We start from the raw sequence: 18,696 nt of genomic DNA on the forward strand, positions 1-18,696 counted from the left end.
TGTCTGGGCAATCTGTTCCAGTGTCTCACCATCCTCACAGTCAAGAATGTCTTCCTTATACCAAATGTAAATCTATTCTCTTTCAGTTTAAAGCCATTACACCCATTTACATCAGCAATCATCACATTTATTTCATGTATGAAGGAAGATTTGCTATATCTCCCTTCCGAACAAAAGAACAGACTTTAATTTATTGTCATGTTAAACAAGAATTATTCAGGGCTTCTCCTATTAATGCATGATCATTCCTTCAATCTGTTAAGATTCAGTTGTTCAATTCCTATCTTGTCAAAAAATCCAAGCCCGTACACACTTTGGAAAGGTAATGGATCCAACTTTACATTTTCATCAAAGAGAAGGAGACACATAAGCATTTTTCCTCTATTAGTTTCTCAGCACTCCAACTAAGCTGATAGGATTGAAGAGTTCAGTTCCTGTTCCTGTATCTCAGGAACTGAACTCTTTCCCAGGGTAAAAATAAGTTAGCATTGCACAGTCACTATGGATCAGAACAACCACAGTTAAGTCTGCAACTTGCAGAGAAGTTCTGCTCCTGTATCTGATGGACTCTGCATAGCTCTATATAAGCTGTGGAGCAGTAACTCGGAAAAAAGCAGAACTGGGTATGTTACACATGCAACAAGAGCATCTTTACAACAGGATAGCAGAATCTCCTACCCATTTCTCTTTGCCAGAGCCTGTTGTCCTACCATGCAATCCCTGCCAGCAGGATGTTTTCAGAGAGAGTGACTTACATGGTTTTGCTGGAAGTCTTGGGAACTTCTCCGTAACACTTACTTAACTGAAGCCTGGAAAATCTGCCCCTAGACTCTCACCAAAACTCATATACTCATGCTCCCAAATTATATTAGGAGCTTTTTGAAATACTATTCCTTAGTTTTTTGCAATATTCTTTTTTAAAAAAAAATTCACCTGTGTGCAAGAAAAAATTATTCTGGTTTTCTTGATATATATATATATATATATATACACAAATAGATGCATATCAATAAATACTTTGTCCCCCGAATGTGTTAACAGTGGCATACAGAACTGCAAGGAACAAAAATAGGGAATGCACTGAAGTTCAAAAGGAAAAAAAAAAAGAGTACTCAGTGCTAGCTATCTGTTTGTTAATGCTCTATGAAGGCCTAGAAAAGACACTCATCTGAAAATGTGGCTTTTCCAGGCTCTGTAAAAGCACTTATGCTACAGTTTTACCACAGCTGCAGTTAGGCAACTGTAACTTAGAGTGAAGTTTTTAAACATTCAGTTAATTATAAGTGCTAATGTTCAAACTGAAAGGTGAAATCCCTCCCCTCTTACCCATATTAATCTAAAAGGGCAGTTCCATACCAACACAACAGACATCCTTCTCCCTCATTAACCACCACCACAGGCTTTCCTACTCATCTTATTTCTAGATCATGCACAGGGCTTCTCTCTATATATCCACTATGCTTTCAAGACCGAGTTTTTTAAATGCAGCTCCTTCCCTTTTAAAGAATGTGGGCAGAGCCCAAATATGTCTTCACAGACAAAGTTTTGAAAAGTAAATTTCATTTCAGTGGTCTGGTTTGCAGCGTAGCTCTGCAAGCATCACTGAGGAGGGTGACCAGTGGTGGTGAGCACTTCTTAAGAAAGCTTCTCTGATGAAACCACTCTGTCTTGGAACAATCCTTTCATGCTCCCCTCCCATAAAGGAGGGCAGGCTGAAAATCAAATCATAAATTCTATAGTGTTGTGCCTGTATTAATGACAATAGCACATGGGAACCCCAGGGAAGCAACGTATTCTTACAAGGCTTTCTTAAAATGGTATAAACAATATAAAAGTATCACTAATTAAATATTGCATCCCTTTATTAAAAAGAAAAATCATGTTTTATAAATCTGGAAACACAAAAAAGCTTTAATTTTCTACATATAGGCATGTAGCTCTGTGAAAATTATTCACAAGCAAGTATAGGAATTTAATTTATGCATATTGTTGCTATTAGCACTTTCTTCCCCCAGGTTTCAGTTAAAAGCTTTTATGTAGTATGTCAGTTCTCATATATTTCAAGTAACCTTGAAGTGTTCATACATTCTCTAGGTAAAATACACTAAATAACAAAGAAACCTAGCAATTTAATGCCAAGTTATTCCACCTTTTTCCAGCTTTTAAGGAACAATGAAATGATGGGAGTCCCCCACCCAAAACAGAGGGGAACTCCCCCATTTTGTAACACTGCATCTTCAAATTTGCACAGTATACCATTTCACTCAGGGTTTTTTTCCACATAACTGTTTAACTTTCTCTTCATAGCACAAGAAAAATAATCTTACATCAATACAAAAGAATAATAAAACATTTGCAAGCCATGATCCATATCAGAGTGCTGCAGTGTGCAGAAATCAAAACTATTCTTTTTACATGTTACTTGCAGATGCAAACACTTCTCTCACAAGTTCATTGTGTGCAGTCATAGAATAAAATTTTTTCAAAAAATTGTTTTCCTTTGGACAATGAAGACCTGCTTAGTTTGCAATGTAGTGAAATAAATCAACCTTTGATATTTTTAAACCAGAGAGACTTCAAAAGTAGGCTCTGATACTTCATATTAGAATTATATCTTGTATTCAATTATTTAAAAAACACCCAACACAGAATGGTAAAGACAACTATAGTCAAAATCTACCACCACTGTTGTGAGGGATTTTTTTGGGGAGGAGGCTTGTTACAAAGAAAGGACCCAGGACAAGTATAAAACTATTTGTATAGCTGTATTATTAATTTTTCAAATATCAGTAATAATGTTTCTTAAAAAAAAAATCACAAAAGACTTTTTAGGGTTTCCTAAATACCTAGAGTCCATATTTCTTTAATAATTTCCTCAAGAAAATAATTCTAAAACTGCTTCACTGAGCATATTTTTTGTCTTTGAGATTTATTATCTGTCTCATCCCCAAGGGGCTCAACTCTCATATTTTTCATAATGTGAAAGTACACAGGCAACAGTTTAGCCTGAAATGTACATTTGCTTCACAGTCAAGCTATTTGGGAAATTCCCCCTACCTGATACTTTTCCTTCTTCTAAATTCTTTGTTAGTCCAGACATTTAGGCATAATTCCTTGCTGTCAGCAAATGAAGTCGGTACACAAGTTTTTTCAGTAATGTCATCACCTGCACATAAAGGGATTGCCAGGTCGTCAAGGGGACTTGACATGTTAAAAATCTAATGATAACTTTTCCTATATTTAACTCAAATGTTCTAGAACAAAGATTGGAAACTCCATAAAATAAGGCTAATCTTAACAAAAATGGAATCTAAGAGGGGGGAATTACAAAAAGCAAAACCAGATCCAATAGAATTCCTCTATTTTTTTTTTTAATTCTCTATGCCTTCTCCAGAGATTTGCACCTTTCAGAGTACAAATCTGATCACTATGGCCCACCACATTACCAAAGTAATTCATCAAAAATGTCATCTGCAGAAGCTAGGACACCATCCAGCAGCACTTGGGAAGTGCATGAAGCAGAACAGAGGTAACCGTAGAAAGGTTATCAACTTTTTTTAAAAGTTAAATTGTTAAATTGGTGCAGAGACACTGAAAATTGCTAGTGCAGCCTTCCAATGACCAGAGCGGTCTTTTTTTTTTTTTTGATGAGTTACTTATTCCCAGCAATGAGCCTGGTGAGTTTTTACAAACAGTCTTAAAATTTCACAGGAAGCAAAGAGGTCATATAACTGACTCTCTCAGTTTTTAAGGGATAAATTCCTAGCTCTAGACGGACACGCAGACAGACAGACACAGACAGAAAACAATCCTCTTTCTTTGGTGTTGCTAAGGACAAAAGCAAAAGGAAGCAATGCATCCAAAGCAGTGAGCAGTCATTGTTGAGGTGGAATCTGGGTATGTTTTCAGGGACTGAAAGCATGACTGAAAGCATGACTGAAGCATCAGTTTACTACATTCAGTGTCCAGTGCGGCAGCTACATAGTGAATGTGTAAATCAAGCTTCAAGAGACCTCTTTGCAATGATCAAGTATCAAATACATCATTACCAGTGACAATGCATGTGCTGCATAAGCTGTCATGAGGAGCATTATCATAACCAGTAATTTCACACTCCATCCTGACACAAAGGTACCTCTTGAGTGCATTCACAGTGAAAGTCCTATTCATCCCTCTTTCTGCTATGGCCCTGAAATCCTGAAGGGATGATTTAAAGTTTGGGTATTTTGAAGTACGAGGCACAGTTTAAATGAAGCCTTGGACATACACCAGGTTGGAAAGAACACTGACTTGTTTAAGGGATACATCAAAATTCACCAGCAACAAGAACTTAGGCAATCTTTCAGCAAAAACACTTTGTCTTCCATCTCAAGGTTATGAACACAGAGAAAGGAGGCACAGCACTTTTGGCTTAAAGGATGCTGCTAGTGTGAGAATTGAGGTCCTGCAGCCAGTCAGTGTTTCAGCCAAAGACTCTGGACTTTCCCATTGGCTGAACCGGGCACTCAAAAACACATCAAAATGTACAACAGTATGAACCCATCCTTCACAGCACTCAGAGAACAGAAGTCTCACAGAGCTCATGCCTCAGAACTGTGAACCAGTAACACCAGGCTCCCCAGAGTAGCAAGCACCAACACATGGTCTGTGGAACTTTTCAGTTCTACTTCTGTCAATCTGCAAAATGACTGTGAAAGGCAAATCTACACAGACTAATGAAATATATGCATATTTTAGAGGAACCCACATCTTCACAGGAAGACTCCTACAAGTTTATAAAATCAGTGAGAAAAATGACTTAAGACAACTGCTGCAGAAATACCTAAAGTCTTCAAAGGTGCCACTAGAAAGAGTTGGTTCTCACTATGTCCAGACAATGCTTTTTCATTGACTTAAAAAGTCAAAATCCTTTTAAAATGGCCTTTAGTCTCTCTGCTAAACTATTGAGAGTGTCAAGAACTCATATAACCCCTGCCAGATAAATGGATTGCCAAGAGGCAGCAAACAGCTTCACTTCCCTGGCCTACAGACTAAGGCTGCACACAGCACTTCTTGGAATGAGTCATCCAGGCAACTAAGATACCACAAAACCTACAGCTTCACAGAACACATCATGTTGAAACTGGTTGGACAAGATAGAAGCTATACCTCCAGAAACTTATTGTTCTTTAACCTCATTCAGAAATAAGTGCTTCCTTTTATTTTTTTCTTCATATTTTCAAGCAAGGGCTGTCAACAGAATATAAGGAGAAAGTGAAACAACAGACCTAGCTCCAAAAGGCACAAATACTGTTGGAACTAGGAACATGAAAAGCTTCCCTCCTCCCCACCACCTGAGAACAACTCCAATTCCTCCTCAAACTGAAAGGCAACTAAGGGATACTAAAAAGCAGCAGCACTGTGCAAAGCCTTCAGTGTGAAGTACAAACAACAGGCAGATTGCATGTGTGCTGGATGAGGAGCTGCTGACAAAGCACAAAGATTTCCAAATGAACATGCATGCGCACTCACAGTGGAACATGCAAATGAACAGTTAAGTCAAAAGAGAAAATTAATTTGAGGGTATCATAGTATTCCACTCCAAGTCAAAACCACTTCATAATTGACTGTTAGTTTCCCCTTTACATTTGACTCTGTTCTCTGAGCAAGAACTGTCTCTAGTAGCACTTCAGAACCTCTCTTACCCTTCACACTTTGCAAGCGAAAACTAACATCACTGCTAAGCTCTTGTCAAATCCTTCTCCCAAAAGAATGGGGTGACATGAAAGCAATTCAGTGGAAAGGATATCACAGTTTTTAAACTCAACTCTCTGAAATAATTCTTCAAATAACCAAGTTATTAACTTGAGAGGATAAAAGATAAAACTGTTCATGAGCATTTATTCTCCCTATTGCAAAATGAAACAAGTTTGATGAATAACTAAGAATTTTAATGGAAAAATACATTCCATTCTCCATGCATAAACTGAGAAAGTGTAACATAGAACCAATAGTAGAAAATAATGTAGTTTTCTTACAGACTATATAAAGAGAAGTGATGTTACAGGTTGGTCCAAGTCAGGAATATACAAAGTCCTAAATGCAAAAAGGATAACAAACTATCCCACAGAGGTGCATTTGGTTTTTTTGAGGTACAGTTTTCACTGCAAAATAATGTCAACATGGACAAGCTGTTTTCATAAACTTCAGAAATACTGATGCTTTTATTTTTTCTTCTCTTTCCTTCCTACTGCATTATATCCTGACTTGCAAAACCAAAACATATACAAGCACACTATAATCATACTTACGATGTAAGAAGCAATCATATTTAAAACAGCGTCTACAGAAGAGCGTGTGGAAAGAGTGCAGGCTTTGCTCCCTCTGAACGGATTTCGCATTTGGTCCATCTATGTTCGGTGTGCACTCAGGGGGAAGAGCTCCGGGAAGCTGCTGCTCAGTGAGTTCTTTATATCTTTAAAAGAAAGTAATGGATGTTATTTATTAAGTATCTATTTTTTTTAAAAAAACGTATTTTTTATGCCAGTATCACTCTATATTTTCAATGACAAATTTAAAAAAAACAAACAAACAAACAAAAACTAAGAAATATAAGCCAGTTAAAAAGGTCAATCTCTTAGTGACATGACAAGTTTTTAATTTCATAATCATTAATACAAATATAAAATTGACTAGGAAAGAATGCATTTGTTTTCCAGACCATCATCTCTTCATATATATTACTCACTAACTCCAAAAAGGAGATTTATTTCTTTTTTAACAAAAGCTTTTGCTTTAACACCTCAAAAAATGACATAGATTATTAAAGACACAAAAGTATACACTTTTGAACAGTTTAAAAGGAAGGCTAATAAACGCTTCTGTATTGTTTGACTCTGTGGGAATGGCCAATTCCCTTCAAGTTTCACTTGCAGCAGTTACACAACTGCCACAGAAATAGCTGCAAGGGGGACCATTTCTAATCAACAAATATTTAATGAAGTAATCTTTGTTTCACAGAGCAACACAGCAATATACCGTAAGAAATACTTTCTTACTTCTCTTTCAGTTCTTCTGCTGTACCCTTGTCTGGAAACATGGAGGAAATGGCTTCAAATATCTTGTCAGAAGGAAATCTCCGAGGTGGGCGGCTTTCTTTCTCTGTCAAGGAAGTGAAACATTTGGAAAACAAGAAAATTATATTCCTGTTCCTTTGCTACCTCAATAAGGTGCTCAGAGAAAGGGGGACTTCACCAAAATTCTAACATGTAAAAATATCACAGACAACTTAAACTGAGTTAAGTGATCTTTCCTGCCGAGAGAACTCTACTAGTAAAAATGGAGAAACGATTATTTCACCAGCAGATGGAGATGGTAATTCAGAACTCTGCCTACTTTAGAATAATATTTCATTTTTTGAGGAGTACCAAAACATTTATTAAACAGTTACCTGACTCATATTTGTTACATTTGACTGCCTCAGTATGCAGATAAACAAAAACTGACACAAGTATCTTGTAGTATTCTCTGTACAAAATGAACTCTCTTGAACTAAGTGACAAAGGCAATTATGAAAATCATGCTACTTTAGACCTGAAAACTGTATTGTATAAAGAAGGGTTTGAACAAGTTTATTTAGTGGTTAAATAAAAAGTTTTGGTTTTAATTTTTAATGCCTGCAGACAAACATACCCATCCTGTTACCTTCCCGATCTTTTTGCTTGTCATCTCTTTCCTCAGGATTGTCATCTCCATCATCATCATCTTCATCATCACTATATTGACCAAGGGCATTGACCAGCTCAACAAATATTTCATCATTGATAAATCCACACTCTGAAATTCAGCAAAATTGTGAGTGAACACAAAAGCACAAGGTGTATATGAAGTATTTTTAATCCCCCTTACACTTCAATTTAACTATGGTAAATGCTGTTGTTCATAAAAAAGAATTTTGTGGTTTTCCCTCTTAGTTTCAGTATATGAACAAGAGATGAGTTAAAAATACTCATTATTCATTTCTTAGACTGACAACTGGGAAGGCAAGACGGAAACTTGTGGGCATTTTTCTTTTCCCGACTTCCTGTGCTTCATATCAGTACACATACATAAATCTCTCCTCCTTGGAAGATAAAAAAAAAGCATTACTAGCTAGACTATTTAAGAGATTTTATGCCAGAATCCCAGTTCCAACACGGTAAGTTAAGCCAGTCTGGAAATGCATGTTACCAGTCTATAAAGTAATTCTTAATCAGCTGGGGAATCTCATGAGAGATTTTGGTTGGCAGTCCCTTAGCATCCACTTCCCTATAGACCCCACTAGCAGGGTGATAAAAAAAGAATGCAGTTATATATAAAAACTGAAGGATACCATGCTGCATAGATCTACTTATTAGTTTATATTCTGTTGTGACATTTAGAGGGCAGAAGAGATTTAACAATAAGGCATTTCTGCACAGAGGAAAAATCATAGTTAGTGTTGACAGAAACTGTTATTTTTCAAAAAATAATCATGAACTGTGCAGGAACTTTAGTGCTTCTCACGGTCCTCTTTTGACCCTGGACTGGTGTTGGATGTCAAAATAACTTGACAGAAACTAATAGTTTTATTACTATGTAGACACTGAAAACACCATTTGGATGTTTTAAACAGAACTCTTAATATACACACACAGGTTAGTACAAATTAATCTCCCAAACATGTAATTATAAAGCTAGTTTAGAATTCTGACTCCTACACACGAATGCCTCTGGATTACAGATTCCCACAGCATTTAATTACAGTCACTCAAGAATACTAGTTATTGGGAATCTAAAAAAAGTCTTTCTACTTTCAATATATAGGTTTGTAGATCCCATAACAACAATAATCGCTATCATAAACTTAGGTCTCGAGATGCTCAAACAGGATTAATTTTAAAGCTAGACTCATTTAATAATAAATTAAATCATAGAAGACATTTACTACTAATGTCATCATTTTGACATAATCAGTTCTCTGACAGGGATATTAGCAGTCAGTAAATCTGTAAAAATATCCAAAGGCCAAACCCCATGAAGCATTTTATGCTCCTTATGAAATACAAAGGCACCAGCTATCCTGAGGACATTAACAAGTCAAACATGTAGCAGTTATTATCAAATCACAGGCTTAACTTTCATGAGAAGCACATAATGAACTCAAAAAATGTCATTCTCTTCCTCAATCACTTCAGCATTAACAGGAATATAATCAATTTTAAGAAACTATTCCCTGTTTGAGTGAAGGGGTAGACTGGGTAGGTAATGTTTCTGTGAAGGAGGAACCAGAGTAGTCAAGAGAAACCTTTACAGCTGTAAAGCTCAGTATATAAACTTGTATACTCAGTCTACAAAACTTGTATAAACCAGTTCTGAGTGAGCACACAGAGCAAGTGAAAGGTCACCACTACACTGAGACTTTAGCAAACTGAGACAGATTACATTGCAGGTAGTCCAGCTTCCACACGGGAGGAGAGGTAAACTACACATAAGAATAAATATATACAAAAACCCACAAACCTACAAGAGGTTATTCTACTGAATTGCAATTGCAAATGTTGTCATTATCAGAGTTTTGCATACTTCTCCTGCCACCTTCTCCTAGGCAGAACACACAGGGACATTACAATATTTTATTCCAAAGTTCTGGGCACAAAATTGAATACCAAGAATCATTGTATGGTATAGGGAAAAAGATAATGTGCTTAATTTCTCCATACTACTACTGTAAAACACTTAGCCTTATGAAAATGCAAAGCAATATATCTAAATAAGGAAGCCAGTTATACCCAATGTTTACACAATGTAGAGATTTTAGTGACACTACTGTAACAATCAAGCCTCAAGCCTTAACAAGCAATACTACAACAATTATTTACGTAGGAAGAAGTGATTTGTATACCTGAGTGTTTGGGCTCACCTCTGTCTCCATGCACTTTCCCATCATAGTTCTTGATGAGTTCTTCAATAAAGGTACCATCCTGGTCAAGCACTTCATCTCCCATATATGGAATGTTATGTAAAACAGTTTCATCCTCTACCTAGGAACAACAGTTATAATCAAACAATTTTAAATTGCATTTTCAAGTGACCATTTCTGCATTGCTATTTTCCACAAGGTACAGGAGTCTAGCTATCACAATTAACTAACTGCTTTCACTGCTTTAGCACATTTACCATTAATTAAAGAAATGAAACAAAACCATCACTGATGTTCAACAATTTTTTGCACTCATGGTGACTGGCTCAAAATACTAACACTAGCTCCTAATCTCAAGGTTAGCAGTGTTTCCACAAAGCTTCTACTATGGAAACCCATTAAGTTACCTGGCTTTGGGTAGCTTGCATTTGATAAGTTCATTTGCCCCTCTGTGGATCTCTTCTATAGTAATGTTGGAAACCACAATGGAAACCAACCCTTCATTGTTTTGCCAGAGATAAGAAAATATGCCACAAAAAGACTTTAAATTCAAGTTGTCTAAACAGCAAGCAGAAACATGCCTGACAATTTAATCTGAACTCCACTGTCTTTTTTTGTCTGCATATAAACTAAATGCATTAATAATACCATGTTTTATCAGTAGAATTTATGGACCCTGATACTCAGCTGCATCTTCCAATACTACAAAAGAACGCCCTATTGTTAAGAAAATAAATGTAAACTTTCCTGCTGATCATGATTCTGCAGTCCAAAATATCCAAACACTGATGAATTGAAAGCAAGTAGAAAAACGTGTGGAAGAACTCTGTACATATACTGATAAAAATGGTTATTCAAATCACTATGTTACTATTATCACAATAACCAGTCAACAAAGGTGATCATACACAAAATGATGTGACAAAGATTTGCAACAAGCTAAGCTTTCCAAATAACTCAAATACCTACATCAGAAATCTAGAGTTATGGCTTCTGCATACAGTGAAGCTAATCAGAAAAAAAGGCCATACTCAGGTGCTAAATGAGAATGACCATTACAGAGGGAGGTCATTTGAGGATTAAGTTCCCTTTATGCCATAAGAATTACTATTCTGCTACGGGTATGCTGGTTGATTGTCTTACATAAAAGTATTCATACTCCTCAGAAAACATTTCTCATTACACTAATCATATACTTTCAAATAAATTAACATTTGGTAAAGGTCACACAAGATAATAGGTCACCTGAATTAAATAAACTTTATTGCAAGATTTTAGAGATACTTAGGTTCATCGAGGATAGAGGTTTAGTTTGAAATCAAAGTTATCTTTTTCTTTATTTTATTGGGGGAGGAGGGGCTTATTTTATTGGAGGGGGGGCTTATTTCTGATTATTACTGCCTTATTACCAATACCGAAGACAGAGAGGGTAGTTGGCAATGGATTTTTGCTGGTTTACTTCTAAAATTAACGCTTCTGTTTTCTCCATACATTTCTCCTCCCAGCACTTGCTTAAACTTACCATAAAATTCTGTTGAAGGGGAGACCAAGAATACATTATAGGCACAGAAGCAACAGCATTAAGAGTCTTCAGAGGGATGACTTGTTTCGGAAAATCTATGTCGCTGGTAACAGAGCACTGAAATAAGAGGTTGAAGTTATACTTACATAGTGAGATCAGAAAAAAAACCAAACAAAAATAAAACACAGAGCAGTCCACAATGTACCAAATTCAAAGAGTTTCTCAAAATTAGCCACATCAACCTTTGAAAAACACATCATTTTTTTTAGGGCATAATAGTATAAATAGTTTTAGCAGGAAAAAACCTCAAAAATTATTTCTATGTCAATACCTTGATAACAGATCATGATGGATTTTTTCCACTTACTATTAAGTGGCTGTGATAGTATTTTATTTGGACTATTCAACCTACAATACAAATTAAGTTTGGTATCTCAAAACAGATTTAGTACCTGTTGCTGCTACACTGCTGTTAGTGTATTTATTCAAGCCATTTGAGAGCCAACTGAATTCCCCTGGTTTTGGATCAATACACTGCAGATATCACGTATTATTTATGTTATAAAAATAAATAAAAATTTTACTTTAATGCCGGCAAGACATCTTATATACATAAAACCTCCATGTCTTTTTAAGTCCTGCCTTGTTTTCCTGTCATTCTCTGTTTATCTCCATCCTATCCTCAAGCCTTTGCTTATGCTCACTGCTTACAAAGGAAAAATGAAAATTAATTCTTAATACACAACTCTGTGTATTAAGTCAATGAGTTTTCAGCTACAGGACTACTGTTTTAGAGATTCAAAGATATATGTAGCCTCCAAAGGATAAACACTCCATAGAAATGTAGACAACATTAAGTTATTTTTTCATCTAATTAACAGTTAACAGACACAGGTCAACTTCTCTCAAATACTTGGGCAGCAGCATGAAGAACTCTGGAAAAAAAGCTAGAAACAAAAGCAGATAGAAACATACAAACCTAGGAGAAGTACAACAAAGAGGATTTCGAGATCGGTAAAACAAAGCTTAGAACAGCTACATGAAAGGAAAAAAGTAGAGACAAAAGATCTTTCTCCTTTCCAGAAGGGAAAGATGAACAGAGATTCACATTTCTAAAGAAATACACAAAGTAATGTGACAAACAGTATACAGAGACAGCACCCTGGTAGAATGACACAAGCCAGATTTATTTCTTTTCTTTTGAATCTGCAGCAAATAAAATTAGATTTCTGCTCTGTATATGAATATTCAAGACACTATCTATGCTATGCTACTGCTTTATTTCCATTTCAGGTTAATGTTTAATTTTCTAGCTAGCAGCCATCTAGCATATTTTTCATGTATTTTTAAAGAAAAATACAAAAGTAAAAAAACTAATTACTTTTATCTTTAGAACTAGAAATCTCAGGCTGACAAATAGGCTATGTCAAAATGACTCAAAATGTTTGGTACTAAGTCTCAGTTATGTTGCCCTGTTGTTTTGGTATGGAACCCAGCTTGATGTTTAGTAGGCCAGCACGGGACACTTTATTGTCACTGGTTGAAGGTACTCACAGAACCTTTCCATCAAGTCACTAAATTTCTAGCCAGTGCCTTTCTTATGCAACTCTGAAGAAATTCAGCATATTAAGAGAAAGAGATTTTAAAGTAATCTTTTAAAGTCTCCACCATTTCTTTGTCTCACTTCTCTCACTATAAATTATGGCAATCTTAAATCAAGCATTAGAGTTCTGACTCATGAGACAGAGACTGGATTTGAATGCAGTAATTAGTGTGCTCTATCAATACAGGCAGGAAATTAATATAAAGAATAGTGAACACCAAGCTTCAAAAAAAAAAAAAAAGAAAAAATAAAGAAGAATTGCGAGGAATGATCTTTTACTAACAAAAAAAGGTGAAAATTGGATGTGTACCTGTGTCAATAATTATCAGAAGTTCTGATTCCACAGTGCCATTTAATAGGGAGAGCTGTACATGTAATTGCATATCCAAGAAAGTTTAAAAAAGAACACTCAAAGGTCCTGGCCTGCTCGCATGTGAACACACATGCACCTCTGACACATCTCTGTCCCCCAGTTCTCCACTAAAATTTGAGGAAAAGGAAAATCTGCACATAAAGTGCTTTGGTTTTTTTAACTTATTCGCAGTAAGGTCTTTTCATTCTCATCCTAGCTTTTCAGATTACAGATAAAACACCTTCGAACTGGCTTAGTTGGAAGAAGTGCCTAAAGAGCAACTGAGAAAGAAGATAAATTAACCTGAGCTGAATACAGAAAGTTGGAGTCGGCTTAAACCATTGTTCAAGCTACCAACATGACACAGGACACAATCCTGAGTAACATGCTCTAGGATGACTCTGCTTGAATAGAGAGGCAGTCCCTTCTAATCTTACCCATTTGGTGATCCTGTGAAAGCCAGTTTCGGTGCTCAAGTTGCACCACAATTAGGGAAATGTTTTTCACAAATTTAGCTTCCAGTCTGCTTGTGCAACACAAGGGTTCATCAACCTAACTAACTCCTTTTAGGATCTCTATGGCTAAATGACTTTAATTAATATAAAGAAGACTTTGTCAAGTGGGTGTGTTCACAGATTTCATGTTTTAACTCACTATGAACCAAAGTAACCACTCATTTTTACAACTTGGAGAAAACTCCAATAGGTGCAAGAGTAAACTCCCAATACCACAGAGACAAAACAGTTTGATTAAAGGATGCTGAGGTATGACCCAAGTATTACCAGAAACAAAGAAGCTTCACTTTTGTGTTTCATTTAAAGCTAGGTAGCCTGCTACATATTTATTGTTTTCCAGAAGTCATATGATCAAAGTAAATAATAAATAAATTCTTTAAGAGACTTATATAAAACATATTAAGCTACCAAGTCATATCATGCTGGGGGGGGGGGGGGGGGAAAGAAAAAAAACAGCCAATTTTCCCGTAATAAAACGAAAACGTGCTAACAACCTTGTAAGTGGAATTACCACAACACATGTTAACCAACCTCCCTGGTCCCGCGCAATGAGCTCACAGAAGTCATGATGTGAACAGGCTGTATCCTACGTTGTTTCCATTCTTGATTTAAGATTTCAGTTCTTTCCAATATCTTCTGACGATTAGAATTAAACATACTCTAAAAATTAATCACAACATTACAGATAAATCAAAGACTCTAAATTAACATGCTAGCATCCTAAGGCATTATAATATTAAAAATAAACAAAAGCAGACAGGTTAAAAAAAAAAAAGTGCTCAGAACTCAATCATACAGATTTTGTTTAAATGTCAGTGAGATGCAATACAGCTCATTATCCCTCTCCTCAATTCAAACCACACACTACATTCTAAAGAGTATGCAGCTAAAGAAGTTGCCATACTTGTTCTCCACAGTATCTTTTGATACTTAACATTCTCAATCCAATTACATATAAATGTATCACACCTGTTTATAAGACCATAGACTTAAGATAAATTTTCAGTAGGTTAATGAAGTATTCAGTGAAATGGTTATAGCAGATGTTAACTGCAAGACACCTCATACTACAGAGGGAAATCAATATTTGTATAATTTCATAAGCAATAGAACCAAAAGATAAAGCACCTTTACTTCATCCGCACGTCGGAACCTCTTAAGCTGTCTCAGTCTCATATATTCTGATTTTACGCGTTTTCTCCAACAAATTGGTCCCTTCTCAGATTTTTTTCCGGTTTGACCCATGATTATCCTACAAGAGACAATGTCATGTTAATATTACCAAATCTGATGCCAGTGCTTATAGGAGAAGTGGGAGTGAAGTTAGGTAGGACAAAGACATTCCTTTAATACCTTTCATATCTAATTCCTTTAATTCCTTTCAATCAGACACTTGTGATACCATCCCAATCCAACAGAGAAAAAAAAAGAAAATGTATTTAAGTGAGAGACACTGGAAAACAGTGATTATAATTACAGATCAGTGGGACCCTTCACAGTTGCTTTAACCACTTCTAATGCCTCTCTACAAAAAGGTACCCAATGGATTTAAAGGGGTGAAGAGGAATAAATCAAGATTCCCACTTCAAAGATACACACCGGAATCCCTACAAGCAGCCTTGTAAATTAACTTCTGGAGATCTATGTTTATGGCAGACAAACTTTTTCCTCCTTGCAGGAGTGGTCCTCTTCACTAAGACACCAACTCCTACAATAGGCTTCTGGAGTTGACCTGAAGTGCAAAGAGGTACTCTCAAGCACAGTCCTCCTACCCAGCCTCTCAAGCATGAAGAAATTCTAGAAATAGACTGAATAAGAGACTTTGCTCTTTTCTCAAGTGTTCTATAAAAACCCAAACTGTCCGCTGATTCCACTTTTGCTGATCACCCTCCTAGTGCCAACTGCTTCACTTTTATGTTACAGGACTGTTGGCAATGAAGTTGTATTTTTACATTACAATCCAAGCACATTGCTGGAATATGCCAATCTGCTCAGTATTTTTCAAAATCAAGGATCATATGCTGCAACTATGCTGGCAAAGACTATTTTGACAGCATCCTGAAACTAAACCACTACATCAAAGACTGGTTTCCTCACAAAAGCTGCATTGTAATAACCTACAATATTTCACTAAATAGCTCAAAATATCATTCACAATAGCCATCATGGATGAAAGGCTGAAATGTCCTGTTGTCTAAGGTTAATATATTCTCAAACAAGCATCATTAATTTGAGTAGTAACAATTACAGCCCTTCTAATTATCAAGGCAGGTCAACATGAACAGAGGTGTCATCTTCAGGCTCGAGTCAAAGGCCCAGCGCTACTTTCACTGCCCCACACCACAGCTCCCCTGGCAGTCATATGTACAGCTTTATCCAAGTTATTAAAAGCTTGCTGCTCTATTTTCAGTAGCTCTGCACAGGTCAGATGGGAGTTCTATCAGATTTTATGATGGGAGGGGGGAAACTAATACAGAGTCTTTTTATTCTCTGGGTTACACCTTCATTTATACTGAACAAAAGGTAACAAGTCTATAAGAGCCTGACACACATCTTCATGCAAGACTTAATAATCATATTTTGTAAGAAAAATCGTTGGGTTTTTAGATTTAGAATGAAAATTAATCTACAAACAAATGGCAGAATTGCCAGCCCAAATCATGGGAAATATTCTTTGATTAAAAAAGACACAGAATACAAATAAGTATCACATAATGCACCTGACAAGACAGAGGTGGAGGATGGAGAACCAGCACGGGGAGGTAAACATAGAGTAAAGCATTGAACATGGTTAGTCTGCTTCCATGCACAAGACAGCAAGCAGAATCCACCTGTATCTTATTTGCCACAACACCAAGAGATAAAAAAATAAAATAACAATTTAAAAAAATAATTCTGGACCATGCATGTTAGAACACGGTCAAGACAATCAGTGATTCAAAGTGCACTATGATATTGATTAGAGAACAGCATAAAAACACCATGAAGTACAGAAAATACATTCCACTATATGTTAAACTAAGCAAAGCAAAAATATGGAAAACCATCCCATTAACTGGAAATAAATTAGACATAGAATAAGTGCCTTTAAATAACAGAATCTCAATTTGTAAACAATACAGAACTTCGAAATTCCTTCAGTTACGATTCAGCCAAAAGAAATGGAAAAAGTACCAATGAACTCTAAAGATAAATGAAAGCTCAGTTGACAATACTGAAGTAACAGAGCTCATAAAACAAAAACACAGATTACATTTACTTATTCTAATACTGCATCAACCACAGCCCTTCTTGTTCTAGTTTCCTGGAGAATAACAAATGACTCAGGCTTAAAACAAGCTTTCTTAACTGAAATTAATTTGCCAGATAAGCCCTGCTCATCAAAAGCAGATCTATATGGAAATCATATATAATTGGATTAAAAATAACAACAAAACAAACTGACAAAACCCAACAGAATTTCCATCTTTCTTTCATACAACTTAAATACAGCCCCAGGAAGACCCCACAAACAAGGCTTTAAGATGTGAGAGATATGTACCTCCATCAAATAAAAAATACAATCTATTCAATTTTCCAGCAATGAACATAGTTGTTACCTGTTGTATTAAAATGGTAAAAAATAACACCTCACAAGAAGATTCATATTTCCTTTTAAAACAGCATAACTTACGAACGCTCAGGTCATTCATCTGAAAACAAATGTGACTTATAAGAACACTCCTCTTCCACTAGTTCGAAGCTGCTATCTGGGGCACAATACAGAAAATGACTTAAATGTTCAAGGCACCAAAAAACAAATCACAGAAAATGAAAAAAAAAATTGCACTGTTGCTTATGTCAAGTTATAGCAAGAAAAAGTTCTTCTAGTTAAAGTAATAACATTAATGAGCAACAGTCAGTGGAATACACATCATATATTAAGTCAAATAAGTACAAACAAATTAAAAAATGCCTCTTAAATGTCAAATCCATATTATGAGAAAAAGCACTCAGTGGAAAGGAAACATATGCATAGATAGGTTATAGAAAAAAAATATAGCTGAGAGAAAAAAAAACTGTCCTGGATGCACATTTGTAAAAAAATTTCAGTGATTTTCAAAACCGATATAACAATGAACTCTTAGCAGCAGTTTTTCAAACCAAGTGAACCATGCTTTTATGTTTCTGGGCAGTTAAACATCGCCAAAGTAAAACTACAATGTTGCTAACATATGTACTATGGTAGGGGGTAGGGCAAGAAGAGCATATTCATAGGGGACAGAGTTAATTCTCACAGTGCAATTGATCCATCATCTTCACATCAGGACTACAGACAAACGCCACTGGCAATTTCCAATATCAATTCAAAGGTTGTCCCCAAAACTATACATTTAGGAAACTAAACCTGAGAAACTGGGATAAGAAGTTTCACAGGCAAGGACAGGGAATGTTGGGGGGCAAAAAATGAGACAGAACTATGAAGTCTTAGAGGGGTGCTGGACATTACCTCCAACCCTGCAAGCAAAAGTAATTTGGAGAATTAAAAGACTTCAGGGAAACATCAACATAAACTCAATCTCTGAGGCAAATTCAGGATTGTAGATGCTGTCTCAAGCCTACTGTTGGTCTACTTGCATTAGTACTTGTGTGTTAGAAAAACCCTTCCCAAATCACTTTCTTACAAATGTGAACAGTAGAAATTATGAAAGTACTTTGAGCTGTAAAAAACTACAGAGTTTTCACTTGGTTAGACAAGAAAAGAACATTCCACAGTTTCCTTAAATTATGTTGAATGGGAATCAG

The 18,696-nt window shown here is 36.0% G+C and overlaps 1 protein-coding gene across 9 annotated transcripts in view; it reads right to left on the reverse strand.

Moving 5' to 3' along the window:
• Positions 1-18,696, reverse strand: part of EZH2 (enhancer of zeste 2 polycomb repressive complex 2 subunit) — a 55,034-nt gene that overhangs the window by 14,231 nt on the left and 22,107 nt on the right. For 5 of the 9 annotated variants that reach the window (XM_051768504.1, XM_051768498.1, XM_051768507.1 and 2 more), the window contains 7 exons: positions 15,040-15,163; positions 14,443-14,571; positions 11,442-11,558; positions 9,920-10,040; positions 7,672-7,815; positions 7,038-7,140; positions 6,291-6,454 (listed from right to left, as the gene is read on the reverse strand). In XM_051768504.1, the coding sequence (XP_051624464.1) occupies positions 6,291-6,454; positions 7,038-7,140; positions 7,672-7,815; positions 9,920-10,040; positions 11,442-11,558; positions 14,443-14,571; positions 15,040-15,156 (895 nt within the window). In that variant the 5' untranslated portion in view covers positions 15,157-15,163. Of the gene's footprint in view, positions 1-6,290; positions 6,455-7,037; positions 7,141-7,671; positions 7,816-9,919; positions 10,041-11,441; positions 11,559-14,442; positions 14,572-15,039; positions 15,164-15,264; positions 15,404-15,510; positions 17,182-18,696 lie in introns of those variants that run through there. The other 4 variants (XM_051768505.1, XM_051768502.1, XM_051768501.1 and 1 more) reach the window with 4 other exon arrangements.

The sequence above is a fragment of the Manacus candei genome, unplaced genomic scaffold, assembly GCF_025592945.1.
Source record: "Manacus candei isolate 608988 ecotype Guabito, Panama unplaced genomic scaffold, ASM2559294v1 h1tg000095l, whole genome shotgun sequence".
Classification (NCBI taxonomy): domain Eukaryota; kingdom Metazoa; phylum Chordata; class Aves; order Passeriformes; family Pipridae; genus Manacus; species Manacus candei.